Source organism: Vombatus ursinus, unplaced genomic scaffold (assembly GCF_900497805.2).
Source record: "Vombatus ursinus unplaced genomic scaffold, bare-nosed wombat genome assembly UNPS02014848.1, whole genome shotgun sequence".
Lineage (NCBI taxonomy): Eukaryota > Metazoa > Chordata > Mammalia > Diprotodontia > Vombatidae > Vombatus > Vombatus ursinus.
The window spans coordinates 5,959,924-5,986,873 of NW_020954626.1; the positions used below are offsets into that span (position 1 = coordinate 5,959,924).

General features: G+C 36.5%; 1 protein-coding gene across 2 annotated transcripts in view; it reads left to right on the top strand.

Moving 5' to 3' along the window:
* Positions 1-26,950, top strand: part of UNC13C (unc-13 homolog C) — a 669,423-nt gene that overhangs the window by 525,549 nt on the left and 116,924 nt on the right. For both annotated transcript variants that reach the window (XM_027840843.1, XM_027840842.1), the window contains 2 exons: positions 16,045-16,122; positions 24,846-24,923. In XM_027840843.1, coding sequence (XP_027696644.1) covers positions 16,045-16,122; positions 24,846-24,923 — 156 coding nt within the window. The remainder of the gene's footprint in view (positions 1-16,044; positions 16,123-24,845; positions 24,924-26,950) is intronic.

Consider the following 26,950-nt stretch of genomic DNA (forward strand, 5'->3'; position numbering starts at 1 on the left):
TCTGTATTTGTATGTGTGTGTATACTTATGTGTGCATGTGTATGTATATATATATGTGTGTGTGTGTGTGTACATATGTGGGTGTATAAAAATTAATATATCCATACATTAAAATCATAAAGGAAATGTTTTAATCTGTTTCCAGCCCCCCTTGGGAATATCATAAGCTATATGCAGCCATTACAAAGAACCTTCCAGCATTATTTTATCTGATCTTTGCAACAAGCCCAAGAGGTAAATACTTCAATTCCCAGAGGTACCCAGGAGGTGAATCTATCAAATCCTCATTTAATAGATGAGGAAACTGAGGCTCATAGAGAGAAGTTAAGTGAATTATACAAGATCACTCAGAAATGGAAATTGATTCCAGTTCCTTCCTAGCTTCTTGTCTAGTGATATTTCTATTATATCATACTGGAAAATGGGTTAAAAAGCTAAAGTGAGTATCACTTGTGGAAGAGCTTGACCAGCACATTGAGGAACTTGAATTTGAGATAGAATTATACAGAGGAAAGGGCACTGAATGTTATGTTCCCATCCCAACTCTACCACTCTCTTAGCTGGGTGACCTTGGACAAATTGCTAGACCTCTCCAATTTTTCAGACTTCTCATGCCTAAACAGAAGTTATGATACTTATCAATACTACTTACCTAATAGGCCTGCCATGAAATTAACTGACATGGATATAAAGGGTTTTATTAAACATAAAAGTATTTTATTAGTGTAAACGACTCTTACTATCTCAGACACATTCGAGAGTCATTAGACAGAGTAAGGGACTAACACAGTGAATGGATTGTTTTAGGAATGCAGGTTTCATGGACCTTTTCCTGACTCCAGGGGCATAGTGTAGTTCAGTAAGATAGCCAGTGGTTGATGATCTCATAGAATCTTTAGGGAGTTTTCATCTGAAGCCTACTTTTTAATCTGAGAAGGAACCCTTCGTCCCTCAGTTTTTATGCCTATAAAATGAGAAGCCTGCTCCTTTACTCTTATATGATGGCCTCAAAGTATTTATTTAGATGCAACTTGGGAAGGGCTTTCTAGGCAGCAGATGTTTCCTGATTTGTAACACACAGATGTTTGTGCCACTCCCTCTGCAAGATTAACAATAGGAGAAAGAATCATTCAAAAAAATCTGAAAGTGAGTCTCCTTCTGATTAGCATCTGGATTCAGGCTGTCTGCCAGGAAGAGAAAGAAATGGAATAGTTGCATGTGAATCTCTGGTGCAGGGGAAACACTTAACTGGGAATTAAAGGACCAGCACTCTTGTCCTGGCTCTGCTGTTCAATACTTTGATCATCTGGGGCAAATCATCTAACCTCTCTAGGTCCCAGTTTCTTCAACTGTAAAATAAGAGAATTTTATTAGATTCTTCTTCAGGTCATTTCCCATTCTAAATTTTGAAGTTCTCCAAGTCAGTTGATTCATCGATAACATTTATTAAGTATCAGGAACTGTGCCTAGAACTGGAAATTCAAGGACAAAAATGAGATGGCCTGTGCCCTCCAAGACCTTACATTCTCCTAAGGGGATAAAACTTGTTTACAGTTAAGTAAATATAGGGTACATAACAAAACAATGTCACATTCTAGGCCCATATTATTATATTATGCTTGATTGGAACAGATTTATATTTCTGATAGATGAACAAATAAAATTATATTTATTATATTATATTATTATATAGTATTTTTAATATAATGTATAACTACACCAAATTCAATAGATTAAGCTCAAAAGTTTTGTAAATACCTATTGTGTTATTACTTTGTGCTGTCTTGGATGTGAAATTTAGATAAGACACAGTCTGGGAGCAATAGAAGATTTATGAAAGGAGGAGTGACATGGCCAGAAATATGTATAAGGTTTATATTTTTAAAGAAATTAAAATGGTGCATAAAAGAAGAAACAAAGCTATCACTTTTTGTAGATGATATGATGGTATACTTAAAGAATCCCAGAGAATCAAGTAAAAAATTAGTTGAAATAATAAACAAATTTAGCAAAGTTGCAGGATATAAAATAAACCCACAAAAAGCATCGACATTTCTACATATTACTAACAAAGCCCGACAAAAAGAGATAGAGAAATTTTATTTAAAGTTACTGTAGACATTATAAAATATTTGGGATTCTACCTGCCAAAACAAAAGCAAGAACTATATGAACACAACTACAAAACACTTTTCACACAAATGAAGTCAGATCAAAATAATTGGAAAAATATCAATTGCTCATGGGTAGGATGAGCTAATGTATCTCTGAAAACAGCTGTACCAACCCCCAAAGCTTGGGACAGTACATTCTTCATATTGGAAGCAGACTTTTCCCTTAACAAAGAGTTTAAAACTCAAGTAATTGGCCAGGATCATGAGTAAGCAGTGCAAAAAGAGTCAGACTATATTATCTTACTTTGGTGACAAAGAAGATCAAAACCCAGAAGAAGACAACAAAGTCAAAGCTCCTATATCCAAAGCCTCCAAGAAAAATATGAATCAGTCCCAGGCCTTGGAAGAGCTCAAAAGGGATTTTGAGAAGCAAGTAAGAGAAGTAGAGGAAAAACTGAGAGTGATGCAAGAAAATCATGAAAAACAAGTCAACAGCTTCCTAAAGGAGACCCAAAAAAATATTGAAGAAAATAACACCTTAAAAAATAGCCTAGCCCAAATGGCAAAAGAGGTCCAAAAAACCAATGAGGAGAAGAATGCCCTAAAAAGCAAAATTGGCCAAATGGAAAAGGAAGTCCAAAAGATTACTGAAAAAAATACTTCCTTAAAAATTAAAATGGAGCAATTGGAAGCTAGTGACTTTATGAGAAATCAAGACACTGTAAAACAAATCCAAAAGAATGAAAAATTAGAAAGCAATGTGAAATATCTCATTGGAAAAACAACTGACCTGGAAAATAGATTCAGGAGAGAGAATTTAAAAATTATTGGACTATCTGAAAGCCATGATCAAAAAAAAGAGCCTAGACATCATCTTTCAAGAAATTATCCAGGAAAACTGTCCTGATAGTTTAGAACCAGACGGCAAAATAGAAATTGAAAGAATCCACCAATCTCCTTCTGAAAGAGATCCCCAAAGGAAAACTCCTAGGAATATTGTAGCCAAAGTCCAGAGTTCCCAGGTCAAGGAGAAAATATTACAAGCAGCCAGAAAGAAACAATTCAAGTATTGTGGAAACACAATCAGGATAACACATGATTTAGCAGCTTCTACATTAAGGGACCGCAGGGCATGGAATATAATATTCTGGAGGGCAAAGGAGATAGGATTACAACCAAGAATCACCTACCCAACAAAACTGAGTATAATCCTTTAGGGGAAAAAATGGTCATTCAGTGAAATAGAAGACTTTCAAGCATTCTTGACGAAAAGACCAGAGCTAAATAGAAGATTTGATTTTCAAATACAAGACTCGAGTGGAACATGAAGAGGTAAACAGGAAAGAGAAAATCATAAGAGACTTATTAAGGTTGAACTGTTTACATTCCTGCATGGAAAGATGATATTTGTAACTCATGAGACCTTTGTCAGTATTAAGGTAGTTAGGGGAAAAAATTATATGTATGTATATATAGATATAGACAGAGGGCACAGGGTGAGTTGAAAATGAAGGGGTCATATCTGGAGAATAAAATTAAGAGGTGAGAGAGGATTATACTAAGAGAAGGAGAAAGAGAGGTAGAATGGGGTAAATTATCTCACAAAAAAAACTGGAAAAGAAAAGGCTCTTACAGTGGAGAGGAAACAGGGGAAGATGAGAGGGAATGAGTGAATATTATTCTCCTAGGATTTGACTTAAGGAGGGAATAAGATACACACTCCATTGGGTATGGAAATCTGTCTTATCCTACAGGAAAATGGGGGGGAAGGGGACAAAAGAATAGGGGGATGATAGAGAGGAGGGTAGATTGGGAAAGGGGATAATCAGAAGGAAATACTTCTGAGGAGGGACAGGGTCAAAAGAAAGAATAGAATAAATGGAGGGGCAGGATAGGATTAAGGGAAATAGAGTTAGTTTTTCACAGCATGTCTACTATGGAAGAGTTTTGCATAACTACACATATATAATCTATATTTACTTCCTTGCCTTATCAATGAGGGTGGGTGGGGAGGGAGGAAGGGAGAAAATTTGGAACCCAAAGTTTTAAAAACACATGTTTAAAAAAAAGTGTTTTCACATGCAATTGGGAAATAAGAAATACAGGAAATGGGGTACAGAAATCCATCCTGCCCTACAGGAAAATTGAAGAGAAGTGGGGGGAGAGAGATAGAACGGAAGGCAGACTAGGGGAAGGGGTATTCAAAATGCATGCCATCTTGGGGTGGGGGGAAGGGCAAGATGGGGTGAAAATTTGGAATTCAAAATCTTGTGGAAGTAAATGTTGAAAACAAAGAAGTAAATAAAAATTACCATAAAATTAAAAAAAAAGAATTAGAAATTGAGGGGATGTCCATCAATTAGGGAATGGCTGAACAAGTTATGGTATATGAATGTAATGGAATACCATTGGGCTATAAGAAATTACGAGCAGAAGACTTCAGAAAAACCTGGAAAGACTTATATGAACTGATGCAGAATGAGATGAGCAGAACCAGGAGAACATTGTACCCAGTAACAGTCACATTGTGTAATGACTGACTTTGATAGACCTAGCTTTTCTCAGCAATGCAAGGATCTAAGACAACTCCAAAAGACACATGACGGCAAATGCTATCCATATCCAGAGAAAGAACTTAGGAGTCTGAATGCAATTAGAAGTATGCTATTTGCTCTCCTTTTCTTTGTTGTTTTGTTTTGTTTCTTCCCATTAGTTCTAATTCTTCTTTACATCATGACTAATGTATAAATATGTTTAATATGAATGTATAAGTAAAGCCCATATCAAATTGCATGCCATCTTGGGGGGGGGGAGCAAAGGGAGAAGGAGAAAATTTAAAACTCAAAATCTTATGGAAGTGAATGTTGAAAACTAAAAATTAATTAATCAATTATAAAAAAAGAAATTATGATGGTGCCTAAACCTCACCACAATATAGGAGGCTGGCAATGGGTTATGTAGAGCTGACCAAGGTGTTTTAACATTATTTTCTTTATAATGGCAGTGTACCTATATTGTTTAGGCCTCATGTACCAAAAAGAACTTTGGTCAAAGCAGAGTTTCTATTCATTTGTCTGAGATCATTTGCATATATACTGGATACATTGCTTAATAACTTTACTGAAAGAATGGGCATACCTCATGTTATTTCAAAAAGAAAAAGGATCACAGTAGAAGCTCTTGACTCTAATTCTGTGCCTTTTCATGGGTTCCCCCATACCTGGAATTTTCTCCCTACTCCTTCCTTCCTACCTCCACCTTCAAGACTCAGTTCAAATTCTACCTTCTATAGGAGGCTCTTAGTCTCCTCTGTTGGTTATGCCATCCCTCTAATTTTTTCATGTTTATGTTGTATTTATCGTGCATGTATATACACAATTGTTCCTATGTTGGGTTTCCCATTACATTGTGAATTCCTTGAGAACAGGGACCTATTTGATTTTTCTCTGTATCTCCAGTGCTTACAGCATCTGGCACATAATAAGCACTTAATAAATGCTTGTTGATTAACTAAAGTTGGAAATAACTTTAGGTATCATCTCATCCAACCTGTTCATTTTGTAGTTAAGGAAACTGAGATCCAGAAAGATGACATGATTTACCCATGGTTATACTATTAGGAAAATGGAGAATCAGTATTTAAACCCAGATCTCTTGATTCAACATCCCATACTCTGTATACATTACTTGTTCCCTACTGCTTGCTACCTTATTCCTATCCCTTTCAAAACAAGTGTCCTAATGTCCCACTCTGAGTCTATTCACCTATTCCCCTGTGCTTTCTGGAATGCTTGTTCCATAGGTAACAAATTTGCTTTTATCTTAAATCTTTTCCTTTCCTGTCTTCTGGCTTTCACTGAAACCTGGTTCCTTGGTGATAATACAAACTTCCTGTCCATCCTTTCCACCACTGATTGCACTTTCAACTCATCCCCACCTTGACACCAATCACTGGATAAGGTGGGAGTATTGAACTACTGCAGAATTCCCATTGTCATTTCTAGGCTTTATCTCCACCAACCTCACTCAGTAATGTCTCCTATTTTGAGGTTCAGTCAATTCATATCTATAGCCCAAACAAAATGTTAGTAGCTATTGTATTTCAACCTCAAAGACACTACTCTTCTTTCCTTAAAGAGTTTAGTGCCTAGCTCACAGTCTTTCTCTCTTCAACTACTGCCTTCATAATAGGGGATTTCAAAATATTATTTAATACTTCTAGGTTCCTAATTTCTCAACTTATTCATTTCACATAACCTATTCCTCTACTCCACCTCAGCTAAACACAGAGATGGTCCTACCCTTGATATTGCCATCATCCATGAATGCATCACTTCCATGTTCATAAACTCTGAGATTCCCTTTACCTGATCACAATCTGTTGTCATTCCACCTTTCCCAATGCCTTAAAACCTCAAATCCCATTTTTCATCCTCACTGTGACCTCCCGTCCCTTGACCCTTCCACTCTTTTTCAGGCCATCTCCCTTCCAGTGATTACATTCTTCTTCCTTTACCACCTTGATGAACCAGTTCAACTCTGCACTATCCTCTTTTCTCAAGTCAGTTGCCACTTTATGCTATTATCAGTATTGCATTGCCAAGTCTCAATTTTCTGTTATCCTCATCCACTGACTTTGCTCTTATTTAAAAGCTGTTGAACAAAGCCGGAAAAATATTATAAAATCATGCTGGCTGGGTTCATCACACATTTATGTTACATAATCTCAAATAGTTCATCATTGTGGGAACCAATCCTTTTATACTTCCCTAATTGACTCAGAAGCAGCTGGTGGCTCAGTAGATAGAGCACTGGGCCTAGAGTCAGAAAGACATGAGTTCAAATCAAGCCTCAGATGCTTCCTACCTGTGTGACCTAACCTCTTTATTTTTTGGAAGTAAACTTTTTTCACTTACTTTATTCTTTTTTGTATTTTTTTCCTTTTGATATGTTTTTTTCTTTCCCAACTGTGACTAATATGGAAATATGATCTACGTGATAGCACAAACATAATCTATTTAACTACCATTTTCAGAGGAGGGGAAGGGATAAAGGGAGAAAAATTTGGAACTCAAAATCTTGTAAAAATGGATGCTAGAAATTCCATAGTAGTCATGCTGTGGAAAACTAACTCTATTTCCCTTCATCCTATCCTGCCCCCCATTTATTCTATTCTCTCTTTTGACCCTGTCCCTCCTCAGAAGTGTTTGCTTCTGATTACCCCCTCCCCCAATCTGCCCTCCCCTCTATCATCCCACTGCTCTCTTATCTGCTTCCCTTCTATTTTCCTGTGGGGTAAGATAGCTTTCCATACCCAATTGAGTGTGTATGTTATTCCCTCCTTAAGCCAAATCTGAAGAGAAAAAGATTCACTCATTCCCTCTCACCTTCCCCCGCTTCCCTTCCATTGTAAAAGCCTTTTCTTCTCCGTTTTATGTGAGATAATTTACCCCATTCTACTTCTCCCTTTCTCCTTCTCCCAGTATAATCCTCTCTCACCCCTTAATTTTATTCTCCAGATATCACCCCTTCATCTTCAACTCACCCTGTGCCCTCTATCTATCAAAATATCTATACAAATAATTTTTCCCCTCCAAGTACCCTAATACTGACAAAGGTCTCATGAGTTACAAATATCATCTTTCCATGTAGGAAGGTAAACAGTTCAACCTTTATAAGTCCCTTATGATTACTCTTTCCTGTTTACCTCTTCATGCTTCTATTAAGTCTTGTATTTGAAAGTCAAATTTTTTATTCAGCTCTGGTCTTCTCATCAAGGATGCTTGAAAGCCCTCTATTTCACTGAATGTCCAATTTTTCTCCTGAAATATTATACTCAGTTTTGCTGGGTGGGTGATTATTGGCTGTAATCCTATCTCCTTTGACCTCCAAAATATCATATTCCAAGCCCTTCTGTCCCTTAAAGTAGAAGCTGCTAAATCCTGTGTTATCCTGATTGTGTTTCCACAATACTTGAATTTTCTTTCTGGCTGCTTACAATATTTTCTCCTTGACCTGAGAACTCTGGACTTTGGCTACAATATTCCTAGGAGTTTTCTTTTGGGGATTTCTTTCAGGAGGTGATTGGTGGATTCTTTCCATTTCTATTTTGCCCTCTGGTTCTAGAATATCAGGGTAGTTTTCCTTGATAATTTCTTGAAAGATGATGTCTAGGCTCTTTTTTTGATCATGACTTTCAGATAACCCAATAATTTTTAAATTATCTCTCCTGGATCTTTTTCCAGGTCAGTTGTTTTTCCAATGTGATATTTCACATTGTCTTCTATTTTTTTTCATTCTTTTGGTTTTGTTTTACAATATCTTGATTTCTCATAAAGTCACTAGCTTCCAATTGCTCCATTCTAATTTTTAAGGAATTATTTTCTTCAGTGAGCTTTTGGACTTCCTTTTCCATTTGGCCAATGTTGCTTTTTAGGGCATTCTTCTCCTCATTGGCTTTTTGGACTTCTTTTGCCATTTGGGTTAGGCTACTTTTTAAGGTGTTATTTTCTTCAGTATTTTTTTGGGTCTCTTTTAGCAAGCTGTTGACTTATTTTTCATGATTTTCTTGTGTCACTCTCATTTCTCTTCCCAGTTTTTCCTCTACCTCTCTTACTTGCTTCTCAGAATCCTTTTTGAGCTCTTCCATGGCCTGGAACTGTTTCATGTTTTTCTTGGAGGTTTTGCATGTAGGAGCTTTGACTTTGTTGTCTTCTTCTGGTTGTATGTTTTGATCTTCTTTGTCACCAAAGAAAGATTCTATGGTCTGACTTTTTTTGCGAAATTTGCTCATGATACCAGCCAATTACTAGAGTTATAGACTCTTTGTTAAGGTAGGGGTCTGCTTCCATTGTGGAGAATGTACTGTCTCAAGCTTTGGGAGTTTTGTGCAGCTGTTTTCAGAGATACTTCTAGGAACCTGTAAGTTTTCGGTTCTTCCAAGGAGGTATGATCAAGGGTGAGGTGTTTACTCCTTTCCTGGCCTGGCCTCTGGTCTATGAGTGACCACAAGCACTCTTCTCTGCCTTGTAACTGTGAGGAGGATTCTCTGTCCACCACCAGTATAAGCTCCACCACGCCAGCACTCCTCCTCGCCCCAGGATCACCACCCAGAACTGTGACCCAGGACCAAGCACAGGCAAAGAAAGAGAATCCTGCTTCAGCAAAAGCAAAGAGATCCCTGCAATCTTCCTCTGATCAGCCACTCAATTACCCCTCAATCTGTGGGTTGAAAGATCCAGAAGCAGCCACCACCCTGTGGCTGCAGCCAGGACTGGGGCTGGGACCGAGCTTCTGTCTCACTATGGTCACAGACTTTTCCTACTGACTTTCTAAGCTGTCTTTGGAGTTTGTGGGTTGAGAAGTCTGGAAACCACCACAACTGCCAGTTATTCAGTCCCCTGAGGCCTGCTCCAGGTTTGCTGAGGCCTGGTCTTTCCCTACTCACATGCCTATGCTGAATGGCATTTCTCTCCCAGCCTGGGATGATAGATCTTTCTGATCAATCATCCAGGTTTTCTTGGGCTGGAAATTTGTTTTACTCGGTCTTTTTGTGGGTTCTGCTGCTCTAGAATTTGTTTAGAGCCATTTTTTACAAGTATTTGGAGAGGTTTGGAGGAGAGCTCAAGCAAGTCATGCTTTTACTCCGCCATCTTGGCTGCATCTGTGACCTAAGCTCTTATTACTCAACAAATGGATCCATTCAGAAAGAAATAGCAAACCACTCCAATATCTTTACCAAGAAAATGCAAAATGGGGTCACAAAGTCAGAAATGACCAGAACAACTCAACAACAACAATATCAATTGACTCATTCTCCCACTCACCACCATGACTTTTCCAAACTTTTTTTATCCCTCTTCAAACCTTGCATGCCTTCTCCTTTCACCAACTTCTCAGCAGATAAAAAAAAAAATTAGTCCCAGACAAGACCTTTGGTCTCTGGGACTAAAGGTAATAAAGATACATAGGTAATTAGCACCAAAGCTGATCATAGGTCTCCACAATGCTCAGAAGACAGATAATAATATATGCTCTCCATCTATTAATAAATAATGTTATAGACAGGTAGGTGGCAGAGTGGATAGAGTCCTGGGCCTGGAGTCAGGAAGACCTGAATTAAAATCTGGCCTTAGACACTTACTAGTTGTATGACTTTGAGCAAGTCACTTAACCTCTGTTTGCTTCAATTTCCTCAGCTATAAAATAGGAATCATAATAGCACTTCCCTCACAAGGTTGTTATGAGGAACAAATGAGATAATATTTGTAAAGATTTTAATGTGATACCTGGCACATGGAAGGGCTATTATTATTATTAATTATTAAATAGAAGCCTAAGTATTTGGCTTTTCTTGTTGTTGTTCAATCATTTCAGTTATGTACAACTCTTCATGACCCCATTTGGGGTTTTCTTGGCAAAGATATTGGAGTCATTTGTCATTTCCTTCTCTAGCTCATTTTATAGATGAAGAAACTGAGGTAAATAGGGGTAAGTGACTTTGCCCAGCCTCACACAGCTAGTAAGTGTCTGAGGCCAGATTTGAACTCATATCTTCCTGAATTCAAGCCCAGCACTCTATCTACTGAGCCACCTAGCTGCACCTGGCTTTTCTTAGATGAGAATTAAAATGGGTGGCAGGCAAGGGGATTAGGAGGTGGGAGTGAGAAATAAAGACGATGCATACTTCTTCTGTCCTTTCTGGCCATGGGAATTGACTTGATTGAGAGAGGCAGTGTGCCATAGTGGATAGATAGCTGACATCAAAATCAGGAAGACCTGCATTCATATCCTCCCAGCTCTGAGATAAACTGACTGTGTAACTGTAAATAAACCACTTATATTCTCAGTGCTCAAGGCGACTCTTTTTTTGTTGTTGTTTTGTTTTTTAATTACTTTATTTTTAATTTTCAACATCCACTTCCATAAGATTTTGAGTTCTAAATTTTCTCCCCCTTCTTCCCTTCCCCCTTCCCCAAGACAGCATATAATCTGATATAGGCTTTACATATACATACTTACTAAACATATTTTCACATTAGTCATATTGCAAAGAAGAATTAGAATGAATGGGAGGAACTAGGAGGAAGGACAAACAAAACAAAACAAAACCAAAAAAGAGAAAGCAAATAGTATGTTTCAATCTGCATTCAGACTCTATTGTTCTTTCTCTGAGTGTGGATAGCATTTTCCATCATGAGTCTTTCGGAGTTGTCTTAGATTTTGTATTCCTGAGAAGATTAGGTCTGTCAGAGTCAGTCATCACACAATGTGACTGTTACTTTGTACAGTGTTCTCCTGGTTCTGCTCACTTCACTCAGCATCAGTTCATATAAGTCCTTCCAGGTTTTTCTGGAGTCTACCTGCTCATCATTTCTTATAGCACAGTACTATTCCATTACATTCCTATACCACAACCCATTCAACCATTCCCAAATTGATGGACATCCCCTCAGTTTCTAATTCTTGGCCACCACAAAAAGATCTGCTATAAATATTTTTATGCATGTGCGTCCTTTTCGCATTTTTATGATCCCTTTGGGATACAGCCCTAGAAGTTTTATTGCTGGGTCAAAGGATATGCCCCTTGGGCATAGTTTCAAACTGTTCTCCAGAATGGTTGGGTCAGTTCACAACTCCCTCAACAACACATTAGTGTTCCAATTTTCCCACATCTTCTCCAGCATTTATAATTTTCCTGTTTTGTCATGTTAACCAATCTGCTAGGTGTGATGTGGTACCTTTGACTTGTTTTAATTTGCATTTCTCTAATCAATAGTGACTTAGAGCTTTTTTTCATATGATTATAGATCACTTAATTTCTTCAGATGAAAACTCCCTATTCATATCCTTTGACCATTTATCAATTGGGGAATGACTTATATTCTTATAAATTTGATTCAGTTCTCTATAAATTTTAGATATGAGGCCTTTATCAGAGATACTGGTTATAAAAATTCTTTCCCAATTTTCTGCTTCCCTCCTAATCTTGGTTGCATTGGCTTTGTTTGTGCAAAAACTTTTCAATTTAATGTAATCAGAATTATCCATTTTGCATTTTATAATGTTCTCTATCTCTTGTTTGGTCATAAACTCTTCCTTTCTCCATAGAGCTGCCAGGTAAACTATTCCTTGCTCTCCCAGTTTGCTTTTAGTATCAGCTTTTATATCTGAATCATGTACCCATTTTGACTTTATTTTGGTATACAGTGTAAGATGTTGGTCTATGCCCAGTTTCTACCTTAATATTTTCCAGTTTTCCCAGTTTTTGTCAAATAGTGAGTTCTTATCACAGAAGCTGGGGTCTTTGGGTTTATTGACTCAAGGCATCTCTTGAAGACATTAGCAAAGAAAGTGCTCATCTGCATTGGTAGAGGGACTTTTCTCATCCAAAAGTTCTCTATACCAAAGAAATCACAGGTTTAGTCTTTGTCCCTATTTTATTGTTTGGAGCCTGGAGTGAAGCCTATTTATTACATAAGAGACTAAGCACTCAATTCCAAGATGTGTACTAATCATTTAGAAGGATTTATACATCTAGACACAGAAAAAGACTTCTCAGTAAAGTTGAGACCAATATTGTTGTTAGTATTGAATAGCCAATTACGTGCAGCCTTATGGTCCTCTTAACAGTATAATTTTGTATTCATGTACCTGTAACTGAATAGTTAGACTGTGACCCAAAGGCCTCATCTTACTCATTTTAATGGCAATATGGCAGATGGAATAGCTATTGGTAGTGTCAACACCACACTCAGTCCATTTCTTAAAACACGTTATTGACTCAAAGTAGAAGAAAGATGTTGTTGCTGTTGTAAAAATTGAAAACTGTTCTTCATCCTACACTATGGCTGCAACTCCACTGAAGCAGCTAAGGCCTAATAGTATATTCTAGTCTATATCCTTTCCCCAATTTCTATTGACTGCTTGGATAAATGGATTTACTTGCTATTTCTTATTTGTGATGGATTGTCTTTAGTGTAATCCCTTCTTGGTAATAAAAACTTAAACTGGTGAGTGTAAAGCTCACTCTCCCTCTTAAAAGCAACCAGGGAAGTGGTTTTTCTTCTAACTTGACATATACCCCTAGAACAGAGACAGTTGAGAGGGTGCAGATAGACATAATTTTACCCCACTAGTCTTCTGGAGGACTGGAACAAAGTGTGCTTAAGACAAGCATGTAAGTTTACATATTTTGAAGTCATTTATATGGAATAAAAATTAAATCCCTTAAAAGTCTCAAAGAAGAGATATAAGAAAACATTTCACCTTTTTCTTTTGGGGTCTATGGAAAAGTATGAAACATTGCACATAGCATCATTTTGGGGAGGGGGATGTATTTAATGATTTTGCTAGATTTTTTTTCTCCTTTTCTTTCTCTTTTTTAAAATTCTTAATAATAAAGAAAGGTTGCTTGGGATGAGGAGAGGGAGGGATGTAGGGTAAAATGTAGGCAATATAAAACAAATCATGGTCTATTTTCAAAATAAAAGGAACTAGAACAATTCTTATCTTGCCTTCTACCTCATGACTTTGTCTTTTCTTCACTTCCCATTTCTTCTCCCTTCTCCTTGATTTGCTAATCTAAATAGTGGTCAAATCATAAAAAGGACCCAGTTTTCTCTACTACCAAACTACAGTGGCATTCTCACCTTCACTTTTCAAATGCTATTCTTATAAGACTAATCAGACTGAAGTGAATGAAGGTATTTTCAAAGGAGATCAGTGGTGTAACTTGCAAGGAAAAGAATATCTTTTCCAGGTCTTCTGGAAAGAAAGCATTCAGGGATTCTGATGGCTTTTGTGATATCACTAGGGGGCTGATCTGGAGATAAAATCAAAGTGAGGCTTATAGAAAAGATGCTAGTACTCCCTCTCCCACCCTAGTAATTCAATCTAACAAGAATTTATTCAGTGCTTGCTGTGTGTGAGGCCCAGGCTAAGCAAAGAGGAAACAAAAACAAAATTTAAAATTGGGCCCTGCTTTCAAAAAGCTTGCATTCCACTAAGAGATGAGATGAAATGAGTAAGTGCTTAAATAAATACATTATAATTTGAGAGGGGAGGGAGGAACAGAAGGGTAGAGGGGGGGAGAGGGAAAAGGCTGGAAGAGAGAGGGAAGGAGGAAATGGGAAAGAAAGAGAGGAAGAGGGAGAGAGAGAATGAATTGAAAACAGAACAAAGAAAGACTTCTGATAAGAAGTAGCACATGAGGTGGGATTTGAGTGAAGTAGAGATTGTAGGAGATGGGAGTGAGTAATGTGTTTATAGCCAGGATGAGAATAGTTCACAAAGCATCACAGAAGCAGAAGAAGGAACTCTGAGTTCAGGGGATCAGTAGATCAGTTTGGCTAGAAGATAATGTAGGTGAAGGGGAGTAGTAAAAAATAATCCCAGGAAGGTGAGGTGGAGAAGTCAGGATGGCATTTGCCCTGCATTTTCACAGGCTTTGCGTCACTGAAGATTTTTGTATTTATCAAGTTTTAACCTTCACTCAGTGCTAATGACTGAGTTACAACAGGCTCATAAAATCAGGATGGTTTGTCTTTTTTTCCCAGTGGAGAGAGCTATAATGAAATTACTTCTACAATCTCCATTCTCATTATGAAATAATGATTTGGGAACTAACTCCATAGGTAAATCCCATAATAATTTTCAGCATTATGCTTAAAGTGAAGTTTGAATAGCAGCATTTGTGAGATATTTTGGTATGATCAGCCATCTGTCTTCCTGGATTTATTAGACTGCTTCTTGATAAGATTTTATGTTTTACAAAACCAAGTTTCTGCTTGAATTAACATGTTATTGTAAACCTCTATGTTTCTCCACAAAGCATATTTTCTATCTGCATTTTTACATCCAGTTCTAGGTTCTCAATATGACTATTAAAAATCTATAAAGCATGGTATTAGTCACATTTATCTTTACGAATAGAGAGTGAACTTAGCCCCTTCCTTTCACTTTGCATTTTACCATTTTGTTAATTCCTTGGATTGTTACTGTAGTAGATTTTGAGCCCAGGAAGCAAATGCTGATGAAAATAAATGCCTAGCATTTCTCTCTCTCTGTCTCTCTCTCTCTCTCAAAGTCATTTGCTTATTTGTGAAGAGTAAAGGAGTAAAGAACTAACAATTAGGATGATGATAGTATGGAAAATATGATTTGAAAATTCAACAGAGGAAACACAAGTATAAAAGTTGAAAAAATTTATTACAAAAATTATTGAAGTAAATAAAATTCTTGGCAAAAAATTTTCAGGAACTCTTACGGCAGTATTCAATAAAATTGGTTCTTACACAATTCCAGAAAATATATCTTTAGGATTTAACATAAATGGGAATTCATTACTCCCAATTAGTATCTGATATATGGAATCATGGGAAAGAATTGAGAAAAGGTCTGCAAAGATTAATAGTTGGAAAATAGAACCTATTAGGAAAGGTTAAAAAAGAACTTATGCTCTGTCTGAACAAAAGAAGGCTGAAGGATGATTTAATAATAACTTTTGTGTATTAAGACCTCTTTGCATAAAGGATGATGGCCAGATGTTCACTATCTTCTCTGAGAACCAACAAAATTAAGCATCCTTAAGATGCATGCAGCAAGAGGGAATTAGATTAGCCATAATGATTTTCTCACAGAGGAGATTGTTTTCACTTTGGAATAACAGGTCACTGAGGAAGATTGTAAAACCTCCTTCTCTGGGGTCCCTTAAAAAAAGTACGTTCTCATCTCTCTTATTTTCTTTTTAACGACATCCCTTCCTTAGGCAATGGGATAGATAAAATAATTTCTCAATGTCCTCTCTAACCAGAAGATTTAATGAAAATATCATTGAGATAGCAATTATTTGGACTGTATAAATATGTGTGTGTGTGTGTGTGTGTGTATTCAGTTATGCAGATAAAACAAATTCTTTGTTCTTTTTCAGACCATCAGTAAAGTTCTACTCCAGTATGCTGCAATTGTCTCCAATGATTTCAGTTCTTATTGTGATAAAGAAAATGTGGTAAGTAAAAATATCAGCGTGTTTCAAAAGCATTTCAGTTATTCTTTTAAAATCATCATTAAACAAAACTAAAATGCGCAGATAAGATAATTGTTCTACCTTTCTCCTCATCTCCCTCCCCTCTTCAAAGTATTTTCATTTGTTCCTTTGATTTTCACTTGGGAGTATAAAAACCAAGAATGGGGACTGGGAGGCAGGGGAGGGGGGAGGGCCAGGAGAATCTGTTAGTAACAACAACAACAGCAGCAGCTGACATTTCTGGGGTATTTTAAGGTTTGCCAAGTTCTTTATATGTATATATATATATATATATATCCTCTCTTTTACTCAGCAACCCTGTGAGATAAATATGGCTTGCATTATTATCCCCATTTTATAGTGTGGAAGTAGAGATTCAAAAAGTTTAAATGATTTGTTCAGGACCACACAGCTAGTCTGAGTCGAGAATCAAAACCAGGTCACACATGACTCCAACTTCAGCCCTCTTTGCAGTCACCAAGGAGGATAGTTAAAACTAGATCACAGCTATTCATCTTGGTGCCTAGGAAGAAGGCTAGACTTGGGGTCAGCAGCTACCTAGATGCAAATCCAGACTCGAATACTTATTGGCTCTGTGACCCTGGATAAATCAATTAATCTTTTTCTTTATTTCATCATCTGTAAAAATGGAAATAATAATCCCTTTAGTACCTCTACCTCACAAGATTGTTAAGAGAAACAAACAGAATCACATGTTAATACATATTACATAATGTATATTATATATTAAGATATGATATAGTTTAGTAGATAATTCCATTTATTTTTCACATATAGTCCCAAAAATCTTAGTGTAGTTTTAAGTTGTATATATAGTCCTTAATAAACATTAACAAACAAAATATTCAGTAAATGTCAGCTGAGAGACAATATAGAGTAGTGAAGAAGCCAACCTTTCAGTAATGGGAGGTGGATTCAAATCCTAACTCTGACATATACTGGCTATGTGATTCTGGTCATGTAACTCAGTCTCTAAGTACTCCCAGGCTACTTTCTAAGAAGATACATTGCAGAGCAGATACCAATCTGCAATGGCTGATGTAGTTTCCTTATTCAGATTTCCATTGAAATCATAGCTCTAATACGGAAACAACAATATCACCTATTATTACTGAAAATATACATATTTAAATTTATGAGTTAAGTTTATGCTTTCCATCTTTTGTCTCTAATTTTTGTAATTAGGATATTTTCCCTCTTTCTCTGTAAAGATAATTAATACTTTGTTTCTTCAGATATTTTTGTTAAATATGCTTTAAGGCAGCTCTCTTCTCATTGGCTCTCTTCTTACCTTCAAGTCACTTCTTCCGTTTGTAACCCTATTCCCTACTTTTGGAGTTTTGATTAACTTGTTCATTATTTTTTCTCTCTTCCTTTTATCTAGCAGTCTAATTCTTCCCTTCTTTCTTTCCTCTAAGTTGTCAAGTAAACCCTCCTTTCTCCTTTTTTCAACTTGTTTTGTTTGTTGGTTTTTTGTTTCATTTTTTGAACTTTTTTTTAAAAGGATTTCTTTTCCCTATTCTCTTCATTATTTGTTTTTCCTTCTGTCTAGTCTAGACTTTATTCTTATAGTCATCATTCTCATACTTATTTATTCCTTTTTTAGTCTCTTTATTCCTCAAGAGATTAAAGCTTCTAAGATTCCTATTTTGAGTTCTTCCTCTAAAGTTTGTACATTATGGCCTTGTATATCTTTCCCCTGCTCCTCTTTTCCTGTTTTGCTTCACTTTTAGAAATGCTAGTTCCTGTAGGACATAGAAAAGAGAAATACTGCCTGACAGTAGGAATTTTCCTACCATCATTTCCTATATGCCACTGATTGTGTAGTTCATTACCGCTTATTGCCTTCCCCTACATCATTTAGATGTCAGTTATCACTCCCCCTGCCCCTATTCCCAAGAGCTCTGATTTCCCTTCTCCTGAGAAAGGATGGTGTCCATGGTGGCATGACACTCTTTCAGAGGCAGTGATCTCTGTAAGTACCAAATCCCTGCAGATTTGGTAGGAGGAGGAATACTGAGAGACATTTGGTGATACAAAATAACAACAATGACAAAATTTTAAATGACAAAAAATTATTTAAAAATACACAAATATAGCCATTTCATGACAGTCATCTCAAGATTTTTTAATGGTGATAAGAAAATAGGAAGAGTATAAATAATTGAAAGCCACATATAGCCCCCGACATAAATACTTCTGATATAAATTGCTTGTGCAATTCAGAGTTGAGAACCAGGGAGTTTAGATTTGAGACATAAAGCAAAAACAAAACAAAACTATATTCTGCTTTCTACATTAAATCCAGCTTGAGGTTCTCAGTACCAACATGATTCACTCTTCTGTTTTTATGAATGATATTGGTGGCAAATTTAAAGAATGAAATGAATTTTATCCCTGAGCAATCCTTAGTAGAACTAAAACTTTTAATATGATTGAGAAAATGTCTATAAGATCCAAAACAATCTTAAGAATTAAGGAAACATCATGTTATTTCCTATATAAAATCAACTAGCAGTTTTGAAATGAAATCATCCTTATTAAACCAAAAAGCATAGCTAGCATAGAGAAAGAAAAATCTTGGCACTTGGACATGTTTGAATGTAATCACTCAAAAAAGAACCAATAGAAATGGAAATTTTCCATAAGCATAGAGGAAGGTTAGGTATCTTGTTACACAAATTAGTTTTTCATTCCAGGAAAGGAGAAGAGATGCTAGTCTTTTTATTAAAAATTCAATAACATCTCATTGATACTTCAAAAAGATGTCTCAATCTTAATGGTTCTTGGAAATTATAAAAGAATCTCTTTCTTTTTGAAAGAAATCAGAACCTCATGCTCTCTCTAAACTTCCTAGCTATTGTGAGCTGGGTCCCTTGCCTGGGCAGGGAGGCATCAGCAACAAACCTGCTGGCAAGAAGAAGGAACAACTGGACCTATCTGCCCAGTTACTATGTCCTAAGGTCCCACTGACCTTACCATATTTTACTCCATTACAAAACTAGTCACTTGGATGCTGCCATCTGACCTGTAGATGTACCATAAGGACTTTTGGGCCTTGATACTCACCATACCATTGAACCCTTAGGACTTCTGGGTCTTTCCATCTGCTTTAGAGATGATTTTCTCTGTAAGTATATTGACTTCTCCAGTGACAGTGGGATCTCTTTAAGTTAAATGACTGGCTCACTTTTCCATTTGTATTCCTAGGACTTGGTATTGCTCTTAATAGTTAATTTAGAAACTCTTAATAAATGTTCTTTTCATCCACTCATTCCTCTAAAATGCATGCAGTATCAAAGACCTTCATAACCCAGCTCCATCCTACCTTTCCAGTCTTCCTACTTCACCTTATCCCCCACCACATACTTTTCAATCTAGTGACTCTGGCTACCTGCTTATTCCACAAATAAGATACTGCATCTCTCAATTCATTCACTCTGTATGTCAAAAACCCTAGAATGCTCTCCTTCCTCTGCTCCAACTACTGACCTTCCTGGCTTCCTTTCAGTACCTACTAAAATTCCACCTTATACAGGAAGCTTTCTCCAATTCTTCTTAATTCTAATCCTTACCCTTGGTTAATTATTTCCTATTTACTCTATATATATAGCTTGCTTTGTATATATTTATTTGCATTTTGTCTCCCCGATTGGATCATAAGCTTCTTAAGGGAAGGAATTGTCTTTTGACTCCTTTTGTATCCCAGCACTTAGCACAGTGCCTGGCATATAGTATATGCTTAATAAATATACATTGGTTGATTGATTGAATCTGTGGAATTTTATGCAGAATTTTAGAAATCTCAACAATGAAAAGCAGATTATATTGATAACAACTCCTTTAGTATGTGATACAGTGCTATTTATTTAAAAGTAAATATATTTTGATATTTTATTAATATTTTTTATTATTTCAAAATGTCAAAGATCTGTCATCTCATAACATGGGCACATTAATGATGGTCTCAGACCCTTGCATAGTTTAATATCAGCCTTGCAATGGCAGAAAAATTCATCACCCTATGGCCAACCTAGGAATAAGCCTGTTGGAATTTACTTATATTGGTTTATGGACATCAGACGTGTATAATCCATCACTTGGCCTTTCTAGCTTGATAGGACCTAGGAAGGCATGCACTTACCTAATTCAACAGCATAGTCTTCAGGAACCCAGGGTCACCTACACACCACACTGGGACACCAGAACACTTTAGTGTCATAATGATTTTATTAAATAAGTTAAGATGTAGATGTATGTTTTAATAATAATAGTAGTAGCTAACATTAAAATAGAACTTTAAGGTTCACAAAGTTTCCTTACAACAAATATCAAACATTATTATCCCCTTTTATATCATTTATTCAATAAACACTAAATACCTTTTGTATGTGCAGAACACTGACATATATGTGTTATGCAAATATTATCCCCATTTTGCATATATATGCATTCATTTATTCTAAAGATATATAACCCAAGTAGAAAGAATTACAAATTTATTTGAAATTCAAAATAAATTCTCAGAACATCATTATTCTAATTTTATCAAACACTTGAAAGATTCCAAACTGAAATAGAAAGTGAGGCTATGTATAACAGTACTAATTTCAGTAAGCTGCAAAGGAAACCCAATGTTATTTATTTAGACTCATCCCATAGTTAATAGAGTCCTGGTGTCACTGTCTTTGCATATTCATGAGGAGGTTGAATGATTTGATCTCTAGGATTCCTTGGTCAAAATGACGTCATGACTTTCCATCCTTTTCCATTCCTCTCCTTCTGCCCATCTTCCCCTCCCTCTCCATTTTCACTCAGATCTAGATGAAATAGTGTCCTTGACATCTGCATATAGGCACATTGTTCTTGAAATAGTACATATGCCAGAAACTCCAACACAAAACTTCCCCAGGGACTGTATCATGTTGCATAAGGTAGCAGTTTAGCTTAAGCAAACTAAAGGAATTTCCTTACTTGGTTTTACTTCTTTGATTATCAATGTAATTGATTATTCCCAATTGCCTGAATAGTAATATAATAATGATAATAATAAATTGACCAGAAACCTTCCAGTGATAAGTCCCTCTTCTGAGATTACCAGAACTCACAGATGTTCCAGTACCTAGCACAGTACCTGGAAGAGAGTAGGCATTTAATTTAATAAATTCTTGTTGATTGAGTGACAGATTTCAGTTGGGTCTAAATTGATCAAGAATATAGGGTACCACATCCAGAGAAAGCTGATGGAGTCTGAATGTAGATTGAAGCACACAATTTTCATTTTCTTTGTTGTTATTTTTCATGGATTTTCCCTTTTGTCCTGTTTCTTCTTTCACAACATGACTAATGTGGAAATATGTATAATGTGATTGCACATGTATAACCTATATCAGATTGCTTGCCTTGTTGGGGAGGGGAAAGGGAAGGTGGGAGGGAGAAAAACTTGGAACTCAAAATCTTGTAAAAAAAATCTTGAAAATTATCTGTATATGTAATTGGAGAAAATAAAATACTATTTACAGAAAAAAGGATTTTCAATTTCAAAAAAAGAATATAAGGTACCCCAACTTATTTAGTAGCAATAGGATGTTTCTACTTTAACATATTAGTTTTAGATTTGACTCAGTTGTCAGTCCACCTTGCAGAAGGAAAGACTTAAGCAGAGGCTTGAAGGAATCTAGGGAATCCAGAAGGCAGTAATAAGAACCAAATGATCTTTGCTACAGCATTGTAAAGATAGTGCAAATATGGCCCATATTCCCACTGCCCTCTTCCTCCTCCCCCACTATGATTATTCCTAAGTTCTAGAAGCATTCCAAAATCTAAACTTTATCATTTAGATAGCCCCATTTTGATAATGTTAGAGAGGAGGATAAAACAAATAAAGCAAAATGGGATTACAACTAGACTCCAAAGATAGATCACTTATTTTATTAATAATCTTCTAGATATGTTTCTCTAGCTTAATCCATCAATTGATATGAGCCCTCTAAATTAGATTAATATTCCTTTTCCTGTTTTTCTCATTTGATATAAAGGGGATTAGAGTAAAAGCTGTTTCATGATTGAAGTTAAGGTAGATTTGAGTTCTTCAGTTCCTCTCAGTGCTGAATCATTAATTTAATTAAATAAAAATGAAATGCAAATGTTTCAAAGTCAGGCAGTATATTTTAATTTTTTTTTTAATTTTAAAGACTGGGTCTCCCTATCTCACTCAGGCTCAAAGTACAGGGAGTGACTACTCCCAGGTCAGATCCTTCTCTGATCACAATTGGAGTTTTGACCCATTCCATTTCCAACCTAGACCTAGTGGCACCCCTTAACACATATTCACTATATGAATGTCAAACTAATGTAGACAATCAGCTTACCTCATTGTAGCTCAGAACTCCTGGACTCAAGAGAGCCACCAGCCTCACTCAGCCTCTTTGTTAGGTAGGATCACAAGTATTGTACCTCCACTACTAGTTAGGTAGTACATTTAACTGACAAAGTTGCATTGATCTCCATTTAGATAAATGTGACTATTTTTATATATAATTTTAAAATATCCACTCACCTACTCGCTTTGGTTGAGCAACAATTTATGGCAGGAGAGTAGAAACAACCACTGACTGGGCTCATTTTATTTTCATTATCACAAGAAGACCTGCCTCTGGTAAATAATGCTGTGTGACCCTGAAAAAGCCACTATTAACACTAATCTCTTTCTGAGCTGGGAAGAAGATAAGTTCCAGGATCCCTGTCTTCCTTTGGAGTGTCAGTTGGTTTAGATGGCCATTGAAGAAGTGTTTTTCTCTCTCTCTCTTTCTCTAATACACACACACACACACACACAGACACACACACACACACACACAAATGCATGCATGCTTTTTTTTCTTAGTTATCTCCATGCCATTCCATGTCCACTCACGCTATCTCCCCTTCTTCTCCATTGGCAACTTGGACTTTGCCCCTGGAATCAGCCTTGGCTCTAACAGGGCAGTATGGGCTTTATCTTGTCCCCTGGACCCAGAATTCTATAGCATTTCCTGGTTATCAGTGTACCTTGCTCCCTACTCTTTCCAGCTTCCCTTTATGTGGTGTCTTTCCCCATTACAATGTAAGATCCTTGAGAAGGATTTCTTTTTATACTTGTATCCCCAAGCACTTAGCACAATACCTGGCACATAAGTGCTTAATGAATTCTCTATCTAAATAACTATCAATCTACTCACCTATATAGGTATATGCTATTTTAAACTAATCAATCTATATTTCTTGAGCTCCTTCTGATTTCAAAGCACTATATTAGATTCTTTGATAGGTATAAAGAAGTATCAGAAATAATCCCTACCTTAAAAAAAAAACAACTGAAAATGTGCTTGGGGAGTTAATAAATAAACAAAGAAAAAACAACTAATAGTATAAAGTGGTATATGATAAATATCAAACTCATGGGACAAAAGCATGAGAAAATAGTATGGGCTTCCCTAATAAGAGAAAATTTCATGTAACAAGAGAGATATATGCTGAGTCTTGAAGGACAGGTAGAATTCAGATAGGAATTAGGTGGAAGATTATTCTAGGTGGAAAAAAACATGAGCAGTGGTACAGAAGTAGTACTGCATAAGATATGTGGGAGGGAGAGTAAATAGATCAGTGTAACTGACATGGGGAATTAACATAGAGGAACAGTGAGAGATAAAGTTGAATATAGGTGAGAAGCAATTTGTGGAAGGGCCTTGATTATATACTTATACTCTGTCCTGCAGCCACTGAGGATTCATAAAACATTTTAAAAATTCAAATGATGTTATAAAAGATACATTATAATTAATATTTTACATTTTTCACCTGCAATCCCACAAGCCTGGAATTCTCTCCCTCCTCATTTCTGGCTTCCTTGGCTTCCTTCAAATCTCAATTAAAGTCCTACCTTCTGAAAAAAAAAAAAAACCTTTTCTAGTCTTCCTCAGTCTTTGTGCCCTCCCTCTGAGATTATCTCCAAGTTTATTCTGTCTAAATCGTGTCTGTATGTGCTTTTTGCATATTGTCTCCTCCATTAGTCTGTGAGCTCCTTCAGGGCAGAGAATCCCAGTGCTAAGCAGTATCTCACTCATACTAGACACTTCATAAGTGATTGTGGATTTCACTTATTTCTCTTACATCTGTCCTGCTCTAAACAGAATGTTATTGGTTAATTAATGTCTAGGTAAGGAATATTCTCTTCTTTATTTTTTTGGGGGGGGCAAGGCAATTGGGGTTAAGTGACTTGCCCAGGGTCACACAGCTAGTAGGTGTCAAGTGTCTGGTCTGAGACCAAGTTTGAACTCAGGTACTCCTGACTCCAGGGCCTGTGCTCTATCCACTGCACCACCTAGCTGCCCCCTAGGCAAGGAATATTCTAATGCAACAAACAGAAGAAGTCTTAGTAGCAAGTTTCTCTTGTTCTAAAGATATCCAAGGATACTATTTCTCATTCTCCAAACATATCTATGCATTATGTTGTTTCTCTTACAATCTTTATCTTAAGACTTACTGTGAAAAGACATTCACGAGAGAGATGATTGATTAGAAAGCAATCTGTTCATTTTGCTGAATTTGCTGAGTACTGAATGGTAATTTGCCTATATTTACTAAATTCACTAATTTAATGTACTTTACAAATGGTTTCTTCCTCCCTTTTTTCTTCTTTGCAGCCCTGTATTTTGATGAACAACATCCAACAGTTGCGAGTCCAGCTGGAAAAAATGTTTGAATCCATGGGAGGGAAAGAGGTCGGTAATCCATCCCATCCCCACCCCTGCTGTACTCTATTTAGAGATCATTAGCAACATAGGTCTTTACAAAGGAAAGTATCATGATCAAGTAAGTGTTCAGTTAGTTCATCAGGCAAAAAAATGATAAGAAACTGAAATGCTAGTAATTATGGGGGGGCTTATTTTTAAACAAATGTATTTCAGTATTACGTATAAAAGTCATATCATAGAAAATCAATTTAGTTCCAGGGGCAGAGCAGGAGCAGGGTGGGGGTCTTGTGGAGAGACTTATAGCTTTCTGGTGTATGTATGTATATATACACACATACATAAACTCATATGCTAATGATCTGTAAAGTTTTCTCCTATTATAGATGTTTAATGTTGTACTCTGCAGTGCCAGCTTGATATTAATGTTGTTATTGGATTCTAATTTATGGTGGTTGTGTGTGTGTGTTTTTAATGTTCCAATGTGATTTGTTTACATCTGAAATTCGCTGTCCAAAATGTGCTTTGTGCTTTGTCTGTAATTTGTCATGTCTTTGTCCAATACTTTTGACTTGCAATGCCCTGAGCAGAAGAAAGAAGGAGAAAGATTCTCTTATGAGGTTTGTGATAGTAAGCATCTTAACCATTTTTTTTTCTAAAGTAAAAAACCATTGCACTCCCTACTTACTGTTGTTTGCTCACGTAGCTCAGGCAGATCATTTAAAACTAGCTGCATACCTTCCCCTTCCTGCCACCAGCATCACCCTCCCCAGCTTAAAAATGGGAAGGCTAATGTTCATCTGGGGGTTGGAAGAGCTTGTGCACAGAGAAAGAGCCATGGGGGAAGTGGCTCTGTTCCCTCTACATTGACTACCAGGCAGGGGCCTCAGCTATGTGGCCATCACTCAAAAACAAAATTAAATCATTTGTTGCAATAACGAATACATGAAATGTTTGAAAACTGAATTTAAACTCTAATACCGGCAGCTAATCTTTCATAAATTAAAGATGCTATAAAACTCTTCTTCAAGGATCTCATCTCTTCTTATGGGATATTGTTTCTAATCACAAGTGGCACTTATGTTTATTCCCATCTCAATATCTTTTCCCCTGCCTCCATGAAATATCTGGCTAAGTGCTGGGCATTTGGTTCATTTTAACACTGCATTTGATAATTAGAATCAAAGAGATGAGAAACATTGATTTCTGCATGTCATGGGGCAAAACTTTACAAATGGACTTTTTATGAACTACATTTCCCTTCCACTGTCTGTTCAATTTGGATAAAATAAGGCTCCATTCCCCAAAGTGTTAACATTTTGCAAGCTTTGAGAATATAGATCTCATCTTAGAATTTTCCTGCTGAATTAGATATTCACAAGCACTTGAAGATCATAACTGTAAGATTTCTCTTTTCATTGTAGTGATCAGTTTTATATGCAGGATTTAAATATCTTCATTATTTTGGGATGTCTTGGAGAAATTACTGATTTCTTGTGGGAAATCCTATCTTCTCCTTCATGAATTTTTAGGGCCACAGATCTTTAAAGTTTTAAGCTATATTTTAAATGTCATCTTTCCTCCTCAGAGCTACTGTTTATTTGTTAACCTTAGGGTTCAGTTTCAGTATAAATAACATTCTGCAGAGCCATGTATTACCCATGATGATGTGGGGAAGGGAGAAATCCTTAATTCATTAAACCTATACTTAACAAAAGTCATGGGGTGTAGAGTAATAAGTGGTAGAACAGTATCAGGATTTTGTTGTTGTCATTTAGTCATTTCAGTCATGACCAATTTTTCATGACCCACTTGGCATTTTTCTTGGTAAAGACACTAGAGTGGTTTGTGATTTCCTTCTCCAAATCATTTTTACAAATGAGGAAGCTGAGGCAAACAGGGTTAAGTGACTTGCCCAGGGTCACACAGCTAGCAAATGTCTGAGGCTGGATTTGAACTCAGGAAAATATGTCTTCCTGATTCCAAGCCCAATGCTCTATTCAAGATACCACCTAGCTGCCCCATTATCAGGATACCTGAGTTTTATTCCTGGCTCT